Source organism: Phoenix dactylifera, chromosome 15 (assembly GCF_009389715.1).
Source record: "Phoenix dactylifera cultivar Barhee BC4 chromosome 15, palm_55x_up_171113_PBpolish2nd_filt_p, whole genome shotgun sequence".
NCBI classification, from domain to species: domain Eukaryota; kingdom Viridiplantae; phylum Streptophyta; class Magnoliopsida; order Arecales; family Arecaceae; genus Phoenix; species Phoenix dactylifera.
The window spans coordinates 5,415,644-5,429,801 of record NC_052406.1 but is presented as its reverse complement, the minus strand read 5'-3'; the positions used below and the strand labels follow the sequence as shown (position 1 = coordinate 5,429,801).

The following is a 14,158-nucleotide window of genomic DNA, read 5'->3' as shown; positions in this document are numbered from 1 at the left end:
ACTCAGTCCTGTTGATCCGTGCATGCTTTGAAGCATTCTCAGGTTTGTACCCCCCAAAAAGAAACGGCATTCTCAGGTTACAAGTGAGAACCTTATGCTTGTATCCACAACTACAAATAACGTATACAATAGTTCATAGTTCTTTCTAAATGAAAAAAATGCTTATGCTGTCCGTAGCGGGAAGCTTTTTGGTGTCAAAAGCTACATAGATACATTTATCAAATGTTGCTTATGGGAAATATTTTACTTAAAAACTGCTATATTTTTATTTTAAAAAAGTATTATAAAGAAATAATCTACTAGAATAAAGTCAAAAAAATTAAAAAGAATTTTTTTGGATTGAGCCCTATGATATACACAATCCTAAAAACGTGATTCGCCCCTACATGCAGATTTGCGACTATCTCTTCTCTAAGTTACAACAATCCAGCTCAGCCCGATTTTTCTTTAACGAGCACGATCACTAGGAGGCTCAACCCAACCGACTTCTTTAATTGCCTAAAAAATAAAAAAAAATAGAAAACAGAAAGTTGAAGGATTGAAAAACTCTTTGCCGGTAGTATAATCTCTTGGAAGACTGAGAAACAGAGAAATCAGATTATTTTTGAATTAATTGTGAATTAGTCTATCCGAAAGACCGAAAAGACACGATAGTTCTGCAGATATGTAACGTTTTTCTTTTGAAAAGTTACAACTCTTCTGAAAGAGACATCTTATAAAAAAAATATTTTAAAACATTTAAAACAATTAAAATTTAAGGGATAAAAAAAGTTATTTTTTTTTAATTAAAACTCCCGCAGGTATGACCACATTTGACAACGCCTGATGAAGCTTCATGCTCCCTAGTTTTTCTCCGGACAATCTCATGAAGGTATGTGCCGCCATGACCACATTTGACAACGTCTGATGAAGCTTCATGCTCCCTAGTTTTCTCCGCACAATCTCATGAAGGTATGTGCGGCCATGCCTGCGGCCTGATTTGCCATCTTTCTGACAACTTCATTAGCATTACGGAGAACTTAACCAATAACTTCCAGCTGATATAGCTGTCAAAATTTTCAAAAAATGGGGAATTTTGAAAGCGGATTGCATGTCTCTTTCTGATTATTTTTAACCTTCGATGACGGTCATATCGTTTTGCATTCCAAATTTATATTACATTTTAAAGACTTCAATATTCTACATGCGAGCATATTTCTTTCCAGCCCGATTTTGTATCCATGGACAAATTATGGTGGCAATGTAGTTCATAGATTCATTTAATTGATGTATTCAAGTGAGAGTTTCTTAGTTTTTTCTACGGGAAAAATTAATGGCCAACGGGCGTACTCTTTTGGAGTAAATGGGCGCGCGCCAGCGGGCGCCCGAGCGCCAATTGGCGTCCGCTGGCGCACGTTGCCAAAGCCCGATTCGGAATTAAAGGTGGGCTGGCCGCGTCCGTGTTCCGCGGACACGTGCCAGCTCCTTTTTAATTCTGCATTTGAATTTCGGAGTGTCCGCGGAAGGCGCGGAAGCATCCGCTAAATGACCAAAGTGCCCCGACTAAAATCCCTGTATGAATCCCTCTATTTCATCATTTATGAGATACGAAAAATTACAAAAAAATACTAGAAAAACTCTGAAGAAATTCTTCCTCCTCTTAGCCACTTTTGATTTTTATTTTTATATATTTATTCAGTTTATTTTATTTTTTTCATTCCGCTCTTTGCTAGATCTGCAAGTCCGATCAGGTTTGTTTTGACTTCTTTCGAGACGTACCGAAGAAGAAGTTGTAGGGTCGTCGTATCTCAGAAAAGGATTGTCGGAAGATCCGTACGTGAGAGCAAATACTTCTTTGGAACAGCGTCTACGCACTTCGACCTGCCTTCAATTAGGCTACTTTCTTCTATCTTTATTTTTAATTTAATATTAGTAGATTTGTAGGATTTGAAATTCTATGATATAAATTTATTAAATGCATAGATTTATTTTGTGCTGGATTAGATTTATTTTGCATTAAGATAGAATTATTTGGATGCCGAATAATATACATGTATATGATTTCTTTTAAAATTTTCTATTAATTAAATTTATAAATTTATTTATTTATTTAGATGAACAATCTTCCGAGAAGTACAAATCTTGACATCTAAGTTTGTGTGCGTGTGCGTGCGTGCGTGTGTGTGTGTGAGAGAGAGAGAGAGAGAGTCCAGCTTCACCAAAACATCCTTATCAGTTGTTACACAGGACTTACAGAATGGAATGAAAGAATTCTACGGTCCTTTTAAGGATATTAATTTACAGAACTCTCCTCCCAGCAAATTTGCCTACAATGTCATAATACTACCATCTCTTGTACCGAATGAACTAATTCCATCCACCATGAATTCGTAGACTGCTTGTATCCAATGAACAGCGGGCCTTTTCTCCCGTCAAAAAAGGGAAAATTTAATCAGAGTTACAGTAAACGAGTGATGTTCATTAATGTTTTATGGGCGATCTCGCATGCGGGGATCTTGACTCACGAAGTCTTCTTTCATCCGAGAGTAGTTTAGCAAACCTGCAAATATGCACCAATTGGGTTTAAATGATCTTTTTGTCACAAATCTTGGTCGAACAAAAGTAACAACAAACTGAAATGGTTCTTTCTACCTTCTAAGAGCATCTTCATTTGTTCCTTCTCCATTTCCAACTGGTTCAAACACACCGGTCTCCAAATTCACCCTTGAGACTGGCCTCTTCAACAACTGCTCACCCCTCTTCACGAGATCCTCTAAGTTGTCCTTCGTGGAGACATCAGCAGAAGATATAGTCCCACTCAATGTATCATCCTGCGTTTCCGCAAGAATAAAAATTAAGGCTTAAATTATAATAAAACAAGCGATAAGTTTCCTTTTTTTTTTGTTTTTTGTTATTTTTCATACTTTTCTGATCACTTGTTCATCATGTTGAAATGAGTAGTTATCTGATAATATAAGATTAAATGCGTACCTCAATCCGAAGATAATTTGATTCAGAGCGAAGAGCTTGAAAGACCACCGAAATGTGGATGTCAACCATGTTAGCACTTGATTGCATGAACACATCCACCAAAGGCGTGGATCCGCTGCTAAGAAACCACCCCAGAACTCCCCATTTGCTTGCCCGTTTCGCGCTGTACCTTTCTTCAACCTTTGTCGAACCAGTCCCCAGTGATATGAGTAGAAGTTTGCGGTAGTCCATAGGTTTGTAGGGGAAGTAATCTGGGTTCCCTTTATGCACCTCCTTCGTTACTTCTCCTATTGCAATCAATGCCTGAAAGTTCACAATTAGAGAGCTTAGCACCATCGATCCATGAATCTTTATCAAACTTCTTTATTATGGTTGGGTGGGTACGTACTGGATTATTGGCAGCAACGCCTCCATCGATGAGGTGGAACTCTCTCACATTCCCTTCAGCATCCTTGGTTTCAAAGTAATGGGATGGGAGGTAAGTGGGTGCTGCAGTAGCACCAATACAGATGTCAGAAAGCTGCGCATTCAGAGAGCTCTTACGCTTCACCTGAAAAATCTCAGCTCCATACGTAAGATTCATGGATGACTTCATGTCCAAAATGATAAGAGATATTGGCTTATCAATTATGTTATTAGTTGGGCTAGCTTTTCAAATAGGAAGCCATGAATATTCTCAACTACCCTTCAAGTATTTCTATAATATATATATAGCTAGACTTGGCTCTATCCAAGAGGATCTTCACTCAGACCCGGTCAATATAGATGATATGATGTCGGATATAATCTACTATCTCTAAACTGCTTATACTCAAAAATTCATGTGATTTCAAAGTGTATGTGTATAAAGAGAGAGAGAGAGGTGGTGATGATTGTTAATATAAAAGGAGTAATTAGTATGTTCTACATAGCACTGACTGAATCTGATTTGCTAGGAAAAGCTCAGTATGTGTGAGTTTTTTGCCCATTCAGCATTCGTCGAAGTTCTAAAGGATATACCATATAGTTTACGATCAGGTAGTCCTTTATTAGCAGTAAATCCTTATTACATTAAACGAATAAGCCTGCTTCCTGTACATGCAGAACCAACTGTGGCTTGGTTTGACATTGTATCTGTAGGTACTCTCTTTTGGCCTCTACATCAGGTGAACAAATGTTACTGCATGAACTTTAAAGTTTAAATGGTTGTCAACTTTCACAAAATTTCATCTGCTTTCCACCATGGATCCTTTCGACTATTTTTTTGGAGGGAAGGAAGGCGATGGATCCCTTCAACCGTGGTTTACACTTACTAGCTCCTAATCATTTTAAGATCTTTTGTCCTCGGTTACTTGGATCATGATAATTCTATGCTGTAAGCAGAAGCATTGTAGTCCATGAAAAGAGAGAACAAAATAAGTAGGATTAAAGAAGGATCTCACCTCATAGCTGGAGAAAATGGTGGAGTGGAGCCGCTTGATATCAAAAGTTGGAATAACCACATTAGTTAATGTTTGGTGCAATCGTGTACTTCCTAGATTTTCCCTGATAAGTTTATGAAGATATTTTCCAGTGTACTTGGGTTCCCATAGAGCTCTAGCCATCCTCATGATTGGTGCCAAAATTCCTCTAAAATAAGAAATTTAGGAATCATTAATTAGGAATGTCAATGAATTACTAAAGAAAAGATTGTGCGCAAATATCTAATAGTGGTCCTTTAGTTACCCATATTGTGGAAAAATTTTGGGGCTTTCTACTAGGTAAAAGGATTTTATGTCTTTTGCTGCGAAGAGAGGGCGGTTATCTTCATCTGGTGCAGCTAACATTGCCGCCGCAAGACCACCAGTGTCCGTTCCTGCAATCACATCAAAATAGTCTGCAATCCTTGCATCCTCGCCATCAAGTTTCTGCACAAGTAAAATTAAAAGGCCTCATGAGTTAGAGTTGTATGGAAGAAACAGAAACAGTACTAGAACATATAATCTAATTTAAATGTGCTCATAAGCTGAAATATCCAATACAGAATCAAGATATGTACTTATATTTCAGCTCGAAATATATCATACCTGAAGCTCTGACTCCAAGGAGCTGAGGATAATAGCAGGAATAATTCCTCTAATTCCTCCATCAATGCTTAGAATGGTTATTAGATTCCCATATGTTGGGGCATGTATCTGACTGATGTTTGATTTCGATTTTTCCATGCAAGACTACTTAGTATGTATGAATGAAGATGGAAATTCTCAATAAGAACTAACCGAGCTTCTAAATCCTTTCAATTATGCAGTACTGATGGAGTTCTGCAATGCAGAATGAGCTTTTATAGATGAATAATTCATCAGGCATCCTTCTGGAATTCTGGTCCAAGAAAATGATCAATTGCAGTCTCTATGGCCTATTCAAGAATTCCACGAATTTTCACATAAGTGTGTCATGGCTGCCGCCAATTTATCATTACGACCATACCATATGGACATCCAAAAAATGGTTTTGATTATGGTGAAGTGCAAGACATCACCGGAGACTTGTAGGAAGAAAGCATTACATTGGATGTTAGGTGGCTTGTGTGGCTCTAATTTGAATTTGCTGATCTTAATATACAAGTTGACCAAGGAAGATCGAGTTAGCATTCTAGGAAAAGCATTTAAAGGAGGGTAATGAGATAGACAAGTTAGATTTCAGATCTCGACGTATTCTTGTGGCACACTGGTTATGAATATTCAAATGTGGAACATCGTTTTCGTGTCGGGCACACAAGAAGCAATTAACACGTGGGAATCGCAATGCAAATGATTCGACATAAATATGCATTTCAATGCCATTTATGTGCATAAAATAAGAAACAATCACAAGTGAATTGACATTGGATTGTTACAACAGGAGATTTGGCCTTGATTCTTATTGCTTTTTCAGGAAAAAGAGGAGAGAACTTTGTCAGCACAAATATTTTAGTTTGGTAGATCTATCAGAGAATCCATGTAAAGATCGTATTGAGAGAAAAAAAGAACCTAAAATGATAATTATTTTAAGTAATCTACATAGTATTTTTCTCAAACTCACTAACAAGTACATGGCAAAAGAAAGAGAACCCAAAACAGAACGTAGCAGCTAGTTTGTGCCCAACAAATTCATAGATATGTCTTCTGATGGTAGTTACCACAAAGCTATTGATGAACAATGGAAAATTTATAGACGAAGGCACAATAGAGTGGCATATGTCAATAGAAAATATCGTCCTTCACCTATGCAGACCTGTTCTCTTGCCATCTTTCAACTAAGTTAGCATATTCATAGCTTTTTCCTTTACATTTCAGTGATTAGCTGATGCATCTCTACTGTCATATTTTAAATTCATATTATTATGTATAATGTTTATAGTTATGTTGTATGTGCAGAAAGACTTTCACCAAATTATCATGCAGTAAACCCTGAATACAACAAGCTAGGTCAGAAACACCACCTTAACATCAGCTATTATTTAATGCTCAGGTAAAAAAAGATATTATTAATAACATGATTAAATTGCACATATCAGTTGCATTTATATTGGTTTCAATCATCAATTCCGTATGTTCATACCCTTTTTCTTTCTTCTGAGAAAGGCTTTGCATGTTCAAAGATCCACTTGTAAGTAGCATCCCTTTTGCATTCTTATCAATAATATAAACTTGTGACTAACTTCCTATTAGTTCAAAAGTTGGGTGGTTCTTTTTCAATAATCATAGCATTTGTCTTCTTTTATTTTAGCATATTCAATATATGATCCCTCAAATGTTACGGATTCACACTCTTCTATCTCGTAGTACTTGGCGTATTTTATTCAACATAGATTCCTCGATGTGGTGCTTTGATGACATTTAGAGTTCATGGACAATCTTGGAATGTTCTTTTGAGAGAAGAGAGTCTTTGACTTAAACTTTGTCTCGAGATATTGAAATGCATGCAAGCACAAAATTAAATATCTATGAAGAAACAGAGCTTATCTATCATACTAATATATCTACAGAGAAACAAAGCTTATCAACTCATACAAAGGGGAATAAGGATATTCATATGTGACTAAACAAATACAATTCAACTGAAATCTTCTGGAGTATACTCAAATATTCAACAGATCTGCTTCATGCAAGATCAAAGTTAATTGTGAGACTATGTCTTAGTGTTGCTTATTGGGTACAATTCATTTTGTCGGTGATTCCTGATAACACTGATCTATGGACATTGATGCGCTTAGGTGACAGGCAAAACTAAAAAAAATCTGGTCTCTTGCTGCATTTATATAATCCAATTCCTAAATAAGCTTAGTATTTGACAAAAGAAGGTGCTTCAGCATGAATATTTTCTTTCCCTAGTAAAGAAGATTGGCTCCTTATTGTTTTCATTCCAACCTATCAAGATGATACTAGAGCATGTGTTTCTCTTTGGCCCTCTTTTGATAATGCGCTACTGCTCATCATCTCAACAAGAATTCTTCCAGCATAAACTGTTGGTTAGAAAATGTAGTTAATTTTCGAAGAATTGATAGAAGTGAAATCCTCAGCTTTACCTTCAAAAAAATAAGTAATGAAATAAAGGTTATTTCCTACAAGCTCATGTACTCAAGTTGTTAAAGCTCATTTCTCCACTATTGATATCAGTAGTATTGATCTAGCGTCACAGCCTGATGTTGCTTTGGGACTGGGATGGTTTGTGTTACAGTGCAACTGTGATAGCTGAAGGCATTATTGATGAAGTCCTTGGTGAATACAGGCTAGTTCAAGGTTTTTTCCACACCTTCCCCCTGGACAACAGCCTAAACCAACCCCTGGAACACAATTAATTCTAGACTAATTGATGGCTGGGTAGTGAGTGGTAGAGGTTGGCACTGTGTTGAGGCATTGATGGAGTCAGTGGATAGTTGATTCCCCCACCTGCACAGGAAACGATGGTGCCCTTTTATCAATTCCCTCTTCCCTCAGATGAAGGTTGCTCTTGTTTGGTGCTATATCTTGCTTCGAGTTCTGCACATAGCTCATCTTCATGTTCCCTTGGAGGTACGTTTTCCTTGCATTAATTAAGATACTGAATGTATTTGTTTGTCATGCATTGGCTTTGGTGAAGGTTAATCAGGATCGTCATGATATCGTAGATTTCACGGCATTATAGTTTCATGTTTTGAGGAAGTAGATGTCACGCATGTTAATGATAGCAGTAATCTGATCTTATTTGAGGAAGCTGAACTTGTTGAGTCCTTGGACCAATTCTCTTGGTGACGCAGTAGGTGTATGTCTATGAACAGCCGCTCCTTCAGTTGTACATTTTAAATTTTTCATGTTGATGATGTGCATTGGTGACTCTTTTAACAACAGTATCGATTTTGAAGGTTCATTCCAGGTTCTAAATTTCTTGATTATGGTGTCAATACTCTCTGACATTCTTTTGTGATAGAATAAAAAAAAATGCCAAAGAGAAGATTGTACAAATATTGACTTGGTTTTCTACTGTGCACCACTTCAGAGGGATTCTTTTGAGCAGATTAGCATTTGGATTTGCGCATGAATTCACCTTCATTTCTTGTTTTCTTTTTTTCCAAGAGGAAAAGTTGGAACTAAAGGTCTAATATGCTTCCATTAAGAAAATTAATAGTCTTAGAACTCCCCCATTGGTAGAGTACAAAGTGAGAGAAAGATAGAAAGAAAGGGAGAAGGAAGAGGAGAGGAAGGCCTAAAAAACAAAACAAAAACAAGAGAGGGGGAGGGTTAATCAGCATGCTAGTTCCCCTCTCTTACAGCAACTGGATATACTAGGCTTAAAGAGGAGTGTGAATGCTTCTTGCCATCGTACACTCGGATAAAGGCTTAAAGCATTAATTTGGAGTCTTTTTTTTCTCTAGAAAGAAAAGTCTAATGTTACATTCAAGCTAGATGCACCAGCACGTAACAATGCTAATAAAGTCCCAAAATTTCCTCCACAATTTTTCTATCACATTGCTTCTACTAGGAGGTTCACGATTCAAAGACGGATCGACGTAAATACCTAATTCTCATAGCGTGTAACAAGTGCTTCCATGTATTCTTTGAAAACTGCTAGGTAGCAAATTATTAGTTGAAAGAAAACTCTAGAGTTTCATTCTAGCCCCATGCACCAGCATGTAATAGCACAAATAAAGTCCCAACCTTTCCACAATTATTTTTCTAACATATCGCTTTTACTAGGAGGTTCGCGATTCAAAGATGGATCTATGCAAATACCAAATTCTCCTAGCATGTAACAAATGCTTCCATATATTCTTTGAAAACCGCTAGGTAGCAAATTATTATTTGAAAGCAAACTCTAGAGTTTCATTCTAGCCAGAAGCCAGCATGTAATAGCACAAATAAAATCCCAACCTTTTATCAATCATTTTTCTAACACGTTGCTTTTACTAGGAAGTGTACAATTAAAAGACGACTAATCTCTGTAAATACCTAATTCTCGTGATATATAACAAAGGCTTCCGTATATTATTTCAAAATTGATGGCTAATAGTAGAAAGAAAACTCTAGGGTTTCATTCTAGCTAGATGCACTAGTACGTAATGGCACAAATGAAGTGCCAAACTTTTCTCAAATACTTTTCTAACCCATTGTTTTACCAGAAAGTTCACAATTGAAAGACGGATCTATATAATACCTAATTCTCATGGTGTGTAGCAAATAAATTTTTACATTCTTGAAAAAGTCTCAAGTAACGTATTAGTTGTGGCCTCCACACTACATTCGTAGTGAGAACAACCATTAAGCACATGCTTGCCACTCTCCCATAGATTTTCTTTAGTTAGGATTTTATTTTATAAATTTAGCCAAATGAAAATTTCTATCTTTCCTTGTGCTTTTCTTTGGTACAAACCTTCTCTTGTACTTTTGACTTCAAGAAAGAAAATGTATATGGTGCATGTTGCCACATTGTAGGAGAAAGTGATAGCATTGTTGAATAAAACACAATCCATTCCTTACCTGCCTCCATGTCTATCCATCCGGATTCAATATTAACCGCACAATGTCCTTAGTGTTTCATAATAATGGATGTAAGAATCAAATTTTAACACATGACGTTTAAGTGTCTGACTCAACTAGAGGAAAAGACAATATTGAATTTGGAAAAAATATTTTAACTTATATATTATATAATACTAATAGAAAATGCTAAAATATATTATTTGTTAGGATCTTTATTAACATGTTTTGGAACCTATAGTTCTAGTTAGCTTAAAGATTTAGAAATATGGCATTATGTAATATTATCGTAATATATATATTCTTGATCAATATCTAAGAAGAACAAAGGAACTCTAATATTACTATAATAGATCAAACTCATTATAGGATTAATTCAATCTATACCAATTTTAAAAGCTATAAATTTAAAAATAATAAGTGGGGTGGTCCTGAGATTGTGTTATCCATCAGATTGAGTTGCTCGTCTCCTTTGCAATCAAAGATATGGTTGTACGTCCTTACTTGAATAAGATCTGCTCTATAGGCTCGTACAACCATATCCTTGATTGCAAAAGAGACGAGCAAATCAGTTTGGTAAACGACTCCTATTCATATATGTATTTGATATGGATTTTGCGAACTAGATGCTAGTGTGGTACTCAGATAATATAGATTGTTCAGCAAGTTGCACTACTCCAAAATATTCTGAATCAGCTTCTTCATTAAGTACAAGCCAAGTCATGGGACCTAGCTTTGTTGCTAATCCACTATTTTTACTTAGTCCCTAAATCATCTATTAGGCTTCAGATAATGTGAAAAGGCAAAGGAACGTGTGTCTCAAAGGAGTCCTATAAGAACACATCTTTCCAAAAACAAGTACATCTCAAACTAAAATTTTTATGCCCTTCAAAAGGATAGGGTGGACCGTAAGGACCCCTCTCTAAAAGGGTGAGAGATTGATTTTAGGAGAAGAAGAAAGCTCATTTACATTTATCATCTTCCAGTAATTACCTATAATTAATTAGCTCTAAGAATGATCCCTCCTAGTATCAGTTTCCACCACCACTTCCTTGGCATTACTTAGTTGAAACGTATGTGATTCTTAATATCGTGACCTCTTTTCTTCTTCTCTCTATAGATATAGATGTGACAAAAATTAGCTTGACTTGAAAACCTAACCAAACCAGACCCTATTGGATCATATTTGGGTGAAGGTTTTAGTTAGGGTTAGGTATGGGTCATATTTTCTGACTCAAACTTTAAATGTGTTGGGCGTAGATCAAAGTTTTCTTATGCCTAGGTCATGAGGTTAGAGTTTTATTTAGGTTGAAATGATTTAGGTCTAGATGTTATGATCTTGCATAAAAATTTTGAGCGGTTGGTCTTTATCTTACTACTAGTTATTTAAATCATGTTAAAAATTAGCCAATAAAAATTATAAAATATTAGATTTGGTAGATTAGGTTAGGTTTTTTGGGGGTTGAGTCTTGCAAAATAGATTAGGTTAAGATCAAAATGAGTAACCTAAAATAACAAATCAAGTATCGAACAAGATTTTGTAAGTTGCCCTTACTTGAACTGACCCACCCCAACCTCTTGCCATCCTGTATCTCACCATGCAATGCTCTCCTCATGTCTTGTCCTTTTCTTTTCACAGAAAGTTAATAATGAGATGAGAGAGATGATAATACCATAAAGAAGTGTATATCTACCTCCAATGAATAGGGAATTGCATTTCCAAGTGAAACTAGAGTATCCATGGACTAGGCTCAAGAAGGAACCTCCAAGAGAAATTCATTCTCATTTTTTTTTATTATTAATATACATTAATGGATAGTTGGGCCTATGGGTATTCGTGAAAGTGTCCCTTGGAATCTTGGGACATCATTAATAGGACTTCTGGGCACTTATGAAGTATCCCTAATAAATTTTGAATGGCCAGCTAGTGATCGTTATTATGAATATTTTGGAAGTTATCCATCGTTAATATTTTATAGGGTCATGTCCTATAAATATGTAAGGAGTTCTTGTTTTGTGCTTATCCCTTTCATGGAGGATTCCATAAAGAAGTGTGTGTTTGTCCAATTGTACTTGTGTTACGTTCGCCTATCTCATTCATTCCATCCCAATATCGAGTTGGTATCGGAGCATTAGTTCTTGATGGTGGAATGTAATCATGGATCAAATGAAGATTAGCACTCTGATTCATGAACGTGACATATGGAATGTCATGATTAAAGACTTGCAGAGACGTGCAACTTCTAGAAGAGCAACTTGCTCGAAACGATGGTCTAAGACATGGTGAATCTCATCATGTCTCGGAGCATGATACCCCAAGCAACAAAGAAGAGGAACTTACTTGCTTTACATCATACTCGCCATCGAGCATCGAGTGAGGAGACTTCTCTCCATTGTCATCCTTGGAGGGACCATAGATTCTAATCAGACTATGGCATTAAAGTTGATATCTTGAAATTTGAAGGAAGTATCCTACTGGATGAATTCGTAGATTGGCTTCACAACATGGAGCAAGTCTTTGAATACAAAGATGTGCCAGACCACTGCAAAGTGAAGCTTATAGCCAAAAATTTGAGAGAGCACGCTTTTATTTGGTCGGAGCACCTCAAAATTCGGCAGTTGCATGAAGGCAAGCCTAGAGCCGGATCTTGCGAGAAATAAAAAGCAGTACTCAAAGAGAAATTTTTACTGCTAAAGAACTATTACAAGATCCAAACCTTAAGGATTCTTGCTTTGCACAAGAACGTAACTCGGTGGAGGAGCACAGAGGATGTTAATCATCTCGTGATTTGGTGTGGTATTTTTGAATTGGAGGAGCAAAACATGGCTCGTTACCCTGGTAGGCTCCGACAAGCGGATCTCCGACGAGTTCATTGGACTTATCATGCTATTTACAAGCTTGCAGTCAAAGCGAAGAGACAATTTGAAGAAAAGAAGTAACATAGAGAACACTCCCAATTGAGGGAGTGGTTCTCAATCTTCTGATGTTTGAAGCTAGTCTCCTAAGCATGATGGTGCAACTCCTTCTAACCTTTTTATGTCTTCCAACTCCGACCATAGGTGAGGCTACAAATGCCAAGACATTGGACATATAGCCTCAAAATTTCCAAATAGAAAGGTTGCCACATCTTGGAGGAATGCTTGAAGAAAATGTGGAGAATTTCCTACCCATGATGAGGATCGGGAGAGGAAGAAGATATCACCTGTGGAGATGAGGAGGCTTTTGTCATCCGACAAAGCTTGAATCCCTCCTATATTGTAAAAAACCATTCTCATAACTTTCATGACTGGAGAAGAGAGATGAGGTGCAAGTTAATATTTGTTGGAGGTAGATGTACTCTTGGTCCATAGTATTATCATGTCTCCTCTCCCATTATCAACATTCTATGGAAAGGAAAGGAGATCTGAGGGGAGCACTGCTTGGTGAGATATGGGGTTAGCAATGAATTGAGTTGGCTTGTTAGGTAGGGATAACACCCTACAAAACCTTTGACTGATACCTGAACTGACCTAACATCAGGCTAAGAATTCTCGACTCATACCCACCCAATTATCATTTTAGCTCACCCTTTTTGAACCTAATCTAATATAATTTGCAATGCCAAAGGAAATACATACGAGAAACCTCTGGGAACCAGACTGATAAAAGATATAGAGATGAAATTTTGAATAGAAAATAAATCATCCAAATTCTTTAGAAGTCTTCACTGCTTTAATATCATGTCTCAATATGGCCTAACTCCAAGCATTCCATTTCGGTATTAATAAACCTGCCGCTAGCTAAGCTAATATTTGGCACGAGCATCACTACGCGCATTTCATCCAAGCGAATGAAACATTCCATGAATGGTTGTGATATTAGTAATCAATTTATCTGGAGTACGTTTGACATGTATTCTTGGAAATTAATATGATGTGCTTCTTTATCTCTGTTACTTGGAGGGATGTAACGAGAAGTGTATGTATGAGAGAGGAGGGGAGGGGTACTGAATGAAATACTATTATGGAGATGACTCCTGAGTATTTGCATTATATGGAGATGACTGGAAAACAATTTTTTTAAGTAGAGCATACGCTTTTGTGTTATTACAATGATTCACAGCTTCAGTCGTCCAAAACGGTTTCGACAGGTGGGTCACAGGTTCAGCCATTCAACCATGAATCAGTTGCGATTGGGATGGAGATGGATCTCCATCTCCCTCCGCATTTGCGGTACACTAGGTGTAGTTATCTCA

At 36.8% G+C, this 14,158-nt stretch overlaps 1 protein-coding gene across 1 annotated transcript; it reads right to left on the bottom strand.

Annotated features, from left to right (window-relative positions):
• Positions 1-2,460: 2,460 nt before the first annotated feature.
• LOC103712533 (patatin-like protein 2) lies at positions 2,461-5,153 on the bottom strand. Its single transcript, XM_008799084.2, has 7 exons — positions 5,016-5,153; positions 4,675-4,856; positions 4,392-4,578; positions 3,359-3,520; positions 2,971-3,273; positions 2,632-2,810; positions 2,461-2,539 (listed from the first exon to the last, which is right to left on the bottom strand). Exons 1-7 carry the CDS (start codon positions 5,151-5,153, stop codon positions 2,461-2,463), a joined length of 1,230 nt encoding a protein of 409 aa, XP_008797306.2.
• Positions 5,154-14,158: the final 9,005 nt, after the last annotated feature.

Coding starts and splice junctions, on each gene's coding strand:
- LOC103712533 (XM_008799084.2), bottom strand. CDS start 5,153: ATGGAAAAATCGAAATCAAACATCAGTCAGATACATGCCCCAACATAT. Junction 3,274..3,358: donor GCGTTGCTGCCAATAATCCA/GTACGTACCCAC, acceptor GTGAACTTTCAG/GCATTGATTGCAATAGGAGA. Junction 2,811..2,970: donor CAAATTATCTTCGGATTGAG/GTACGCATTTAA, acceptor GCGGAAACGCAG/GATGATACATTGAGTGGGAC.